The 4,970-nt window shown below is 35.2% G+C and overlaps 1 protein-coding gene across 1 annotated transcript; it reads left to right on the top strand.

The window, feature by feature from the left end:
- Window positions 1-200: 200 nt before the first annotated feature.
- Window positions 201-4,720, top strand: LOC141665453 (MLO-like protein 4). Its single transcript, XM_074471438.1, has 15 exons — window positions 201-323; window positions 448-505; window positions 758-981; window positions 1,059-1,175; window positions 1,370-1,430; window positions 1,739-1,830; window positions 2,321-2,395; window positions 2,670-2,755; window positions 2,925-2,974; window positions 3,051-3,091; window positions 3,187-3,357; window positions 3,446-3,481; window positions 3,696-3,763; window positions 4,002-4,062; window positions 4,272-4,720. The coding sequence occupies exons 1-15, from the start codon at window positions 201-203 to the stop codon at window positions 4,659-4,661; spliced, it is 1,653 nt and encodes a 550-aa protein (XP_074327539.1). The 3' UTR covers window positions 4,662-4,720.
- The last annotated feature ends 250 nt before the right edge of the window (window positions 4,721-4,970 follow it).

Genomic DNA, 4,970 nt, shown 5'->3' with positions numbered 1-4,970 from the left:
AAGCGAAAAAAAGATACAGATCTCATCAACTCCAATGCAGCAGGAGCTACTCTTCTTTCACATACACATGCGTGCATGTCTTTTAATAATCTCAGTTGCCCATGTCCTGCACCTTCCTTTGTCTCTCTTATATTAATTGTAAAAGTGCAAAACTTCTTCGACGCAAAAAAAAAAAAAAAAGAGTTGAAAGCAAGAAAAAGATGGAGTTATTAAGAGAAGGAAGGTCCCTGAAGGAGACACCAACATGGTCAGTTGCAGCAGTTACTACTGTCATGGTCTTTTTGTGTTTTTTTGCTCAAAGTTCTATCTATAAATTTGGAAAAGTAAGTCATTACTGTTACTCATTACAACTTTTCTTCCTTTTTGTATCAACTAGGTACACTGTTTTTGTTTGTATACTATGTTTATGTTTCCTGATTGAGTTTCTATTGAACTGGATGGATTTAGTGGTTGAAGAAAACTAGAAGGAAGGCTCTTTTTGCTTCTTTGGAGAAGATTAAGGAGGGTTTGTGATTGATTTTCTGTTTAATAGCTTTATATTACTTTCTACAGTCTGAATAAAATGTAGACAGTTCTTGTTAGTGTGCATATAACTCATATTAGTACTTCTTACAGATAGTTCTTGCAAGTGTGCACAGATTCATGATGCAATTTTTTAATTAAATTTTATACTGATTTTATACAACGAAGACGGATGTGTATATCTTATGTTATGCATTTCATGATGATGTTTATAAATATGTTGTGTTGTTATTAGAGCTGATGCTGCTTGGACTTATATCTTTGTTCTTGGGGCAATGGGCAAGTGTGATTTCACGCATCTGTTTAGACTCCTCTCTTTTTAGTAGCAAGTTCTTCCTTTGTTCTAAAGAAGATTTCGAAATAAAAGAGCATATTACACTTAGAAAGTTCATGTTTATGAATGAGACTGAAGATCCAGCTAAAGGAATTAATTTTCCAGTTGCTCATCATTGTGGCAAGGTAATTAGCTGTGGAAGTAGATGTATATATTGTGGTATAGGAGCACCGGAATAAGAATTCGTATATACTTTTTGCAGGGGCGTGAACCTTTTGTTTCTCATGAGGGTCTTGAGCAGCTTAATCGTTTCTTGTTTGTTCTTGGCATCACACATGTTCTGTACAGTTGTATTGCTGTTGGTTTGGCTATGAGCAAGGTAGGCAGGCATTCAAGCCAGTTTGCAAGTTTACAACTGCTTCCGTCAAATCCAATAACGGAAATTGTTTTATGTTTGTATAATTAAAGGACTGCATCCCAACAGCCACACAGTCACATTGTAGTGAACTATCTATAAGCAAGAAAAAGAGTAGCATAAGTCCATGGTGTTCTTTCTAATGCGATTGTTCACAGATTTACAGCTGGAGGAAATGGGAATATCTGGCAAGCGTTTCAGCTGAAAGCAATTTCCAAGGCAAGTAGTTTTATTGAACTAAATTATCTTTCACAGTGTTGCTGCCATGGTATATTTGTATACTGACACGTATAAAGATCAAGATGACTTAACAAAGTATTTGATATCTTAATCCTAAGTAGTGGTAGTAGTAGTCATAGTCTGTCTGGTTTATAATGATCACAAGGACTTTATATAGGATGTCTGAATCATTTCATGTTCTCTATCCCTTTATGTGGAGATGAGTTACTGTAATAGAATATATACAGAGACGAACATTGCTTGCGCCACTCAATTGTGATTGTTAATATTCTATTTAGTTTGTATAGCAAAGAAAAACAAGGTTATGAGAAGGCAATCCACCTTTATCTTACATCATGCATCGCATCCCTGGAGTAGGAGCAGGGTTCTCATTTGGATGGTAAATTTACTTCCAAGTAGTCTGTTTTACATAATGTTTGTTCCGTCAGAGTGGAAATTCTTGATTGTGTACCAAAAATTTCTAAAGGTTTTGTTATTTAATAGTATACTTAAATGGAGGTAAATAAGTGTAAAAACTATAAAAAGGATAAAACCTAAACAAAATGTAGTGTACGCATGTGGTAACACTGGTTTAGCATCACATTCATAACCTTTGCCTAGAATTAAGGAGTGTGAGGTCATGACAGATTTTACTTGATCTACTAAGCAGGACATTGTGGTACACTAAACAAGATCACGAACAAATTACTTGAGAGCTGAGGGCTCTTAGCTTTTGCTCTATTCCAGTTTTGCCATTCCATTCATGTATCCATTTTGCTTCCTGTACTGTTTAACATCATAGAAGGCCATTGAGATAACTTATCTTCTCTTCATTTTGTTTCTTGTTATAATTATAAACATGTGTTGATCATGTTTTTATTATTGCGCAGCTTTGTTTTTTCAGACAGTTTCGGAGTTCTATTCATAAGTCAGATTACTTTGCACTTCGACTGGGTTTCATCACCGTGGGTATTTCATTTCTCCTGTTGCAGTCTTTTTCACACTATCAGAGTATGGCTGCATAAAATTTTCTTGGACTTTTTTAATGACAATCAACATCCTTGTATGGCACTTATACTGTACCTTGATCTTGAGTATGTCTCCATACACAAACACTTGTCACGCATTGCAGATTTTGCTTAGCTTGTTCCGCGTTTGATAATCTCGCCATTAGCTTACGTTACAGCATAACTATGCACCAATTCCATCTTCACCTTATCTGTGTAATTTTTTTTTCAGAATCACAACTTACCACTTTCTTATAATTTCCATAATTATATGGTCCGAAGCATGGAAGAAGAATTTTATGGAATGGTGGGAATAAGGTAAAATATTTCAAGTTCCGCATATGATAACATACATCAACTTGTATAGTGCAAGTCAGGCATATGCTTTAGGGAGTCTGACATATATGTTCATCAATATTCAATTTTTTTGGGAACATACATTTCGTTGTCCATAATCAACAAAAGAAACGTTTTCTTGATTTTGCAGCTGGCCACTCTGGGGCTACGCCATAATATGCATCTTCATAAACATACACGGTGAAGCTAAAATTCGAAAAATGTTTTTTGAATGGAGCCACTCAATTATAATGTCTAACTAGGTCTTATGAAACAGGTCTAAATATTTACTTCTGGATTGCATTTATTCCTGCAATTGTAAGTCCAGCCACATATCCATTACCTTTCTGCTATAGTTACACTTCTCCTGCTGGTTCAGATCTCATATATTCCCATGTAATCTCCATATCAAGCTCGCCATGTTGGTTGGAACAAAACAACAACACATCGTGTCCTTGTTAGCACTTGAAATTGTGGAACCAAAGGACCCATCTGTCGGAAGCCAAGTCAAGCCAAGTGATGATCTTTTTTGGTTTGGGAAACCAGAAATATTGTTGCGCTTAATACAGTTCATATCATTTCAGGTGATCATCATATATATCATTCGCTTTATGATAAAATAATGGTAGAAATTCCCTTCTAACGAATTCTACTCGTGGCTTCTAATTGCAGAATGCCTTTGAGATGGCAACCTTCATTTGGTCCCTGGTAAGATGAAACCTTCAGAGGATCAATCATTTTTTCTTTTTGTAAACTAAAATTTTCCATCTACACTTACATATATTTATTATAGTCACGTATTTTAATCAAATTATTACAGAGATAGTGTCAACAGAGAGTACAAGTTAATCACATTATAATTCATAAGACTGTTTTTTACTGTGTAAATTAGTATTTTAATCCCTTTTCTCTAAATGTTCAGTGGGGACTAAAGCAGCGATCATGTTTCATGAAGAACCATACGATGATAATCATAAGGCTGGCTTGTGGGTATATCTCTATCTCGTACTCTATCTTCGTGCCTTCCATAGATGTTATTAAGAGGAAAACAGTAGTAGTTTAGTACATAAACACAGGTACTGATATATGCTATCTAAAAGCCTAAAACTACAACACTCATTTTCATTTGGTTGCAATACTTAACACGATATAAAGTGCATCACTTACGGAACACTGACTGATGATTAAAATTGTAAGTGTCAACCCTGATATTACTTGTTATTTGCAGGGTTATGGTCCAGTTCTGGTGTAGCTATACCACTGTGCCTCTAAATGTTATTATCACACAGGTTTGGTCCAAATGTTTCAGCCTAAATTCATTCATCTTCTTTATTTTCCGTTGGGTATGAATTTTTATGTAATTCAAACAGAAACTGAATGGACACAACATACCAAAAGATTTCTAGCCACCAATATATTTGAGAGTCTGAATTTTCCTGTGTGGATGATTTCTAGCCACCAATTTTAAATACTAATGCAACAAGTAATTGATTCGCAGATGGGTTCCCGATGTAAGAAAGCCTTGATAGCTGAGAGTGTGAGAGACTCACTCCACAGCTGGTGTAAAAGAGTGAAAGAAAGGTCCAAGCGTGATGCTGTAAACTCTATAGCAACAAGGTCTACATGTTCACTCGGATCAACAATAGACGAAGGCGACCAAATCATAACAGTGATATCTCCTACTATATCACCTTGCTCTTCCAATGCTTCACTTAACCAACTATGCATGCCATCAACTGATCAACCAAGTGGGGGTATTGACCAATTGGTACACGAGCATTCTTTCGGGACATCTGAATATGCAACACATGGCGTGAACAATGGGAATATGGAAGATGCAGAGGAGGGAAAAACTGAGACATTGTTTGAATTGTTAAGAAAGACATGAAGGTTCCGAAAAGGACTTCCATTTTCTTGATGAAAAGTTGAAACTCATTATAACATAGAGATTACTCTATTTAACCAATTTAGCTCTTGTTTTCATTCCTTAAGGTATAGTAAATCCATCTTAAAAGAATTTTTATCAAGTTACGTTTCTGAGATATTAAAGATTGAGATTAGACTATAAATTCTGCAAAAACTTCAAATAGTAAGAACAAAGTGTTGAATTTAAAGATAAAGAGAAGTAGTTGTATTCTTACATAAATACATAATGAGTTAAGAAAACTATAACTCTTACCAAGCTGAAGTTAAGAAA

This window comes from Apium graveolens, chromosome 6 (genome assembly GCF_009905375.1).
Source record: "Apium graveolens cultivar Ventura chromosome 6, ASM990537v1, whole genome shotgun sequence".
NCBI classification, from domain to species: Eukaryota; Viridiplantae; Streptophyta; class Magnoliopsida; order Apiales; family Apiaceae; genus Apium; species Apium graveolens.
This window is presented reverse-complemented; position numbering and strand designations above follow the sequence as displayed.

What these genes read in the sequence shown, in the direction of transcription:
- LOC141665453 (XM_074471438.1), top strand. Translation starts at nt 201, where the DNA reads ATGGAGTTATTAAGAGAAGGAAGGTCCCTGAAGGAGACACCAACATGG. An exon ending in TTTGGAGAAGATTAAGGAGG is followed by an intron (nt 506 to 757) that starts GTTTGTGATTGA and finishes TGTTGTTATTAG; the next exon opens with AGCTGATGCTGCTTGGACTT. An exon ending in CAACCTTCATTTGGTCCCTG is followed by an intron (nt 3,482 to 3,695) that starts GTAAGATGAAAC and finishes CTAAATGTTCAG; the next exon opens with TGGGGACTAAAGCAGCGATC.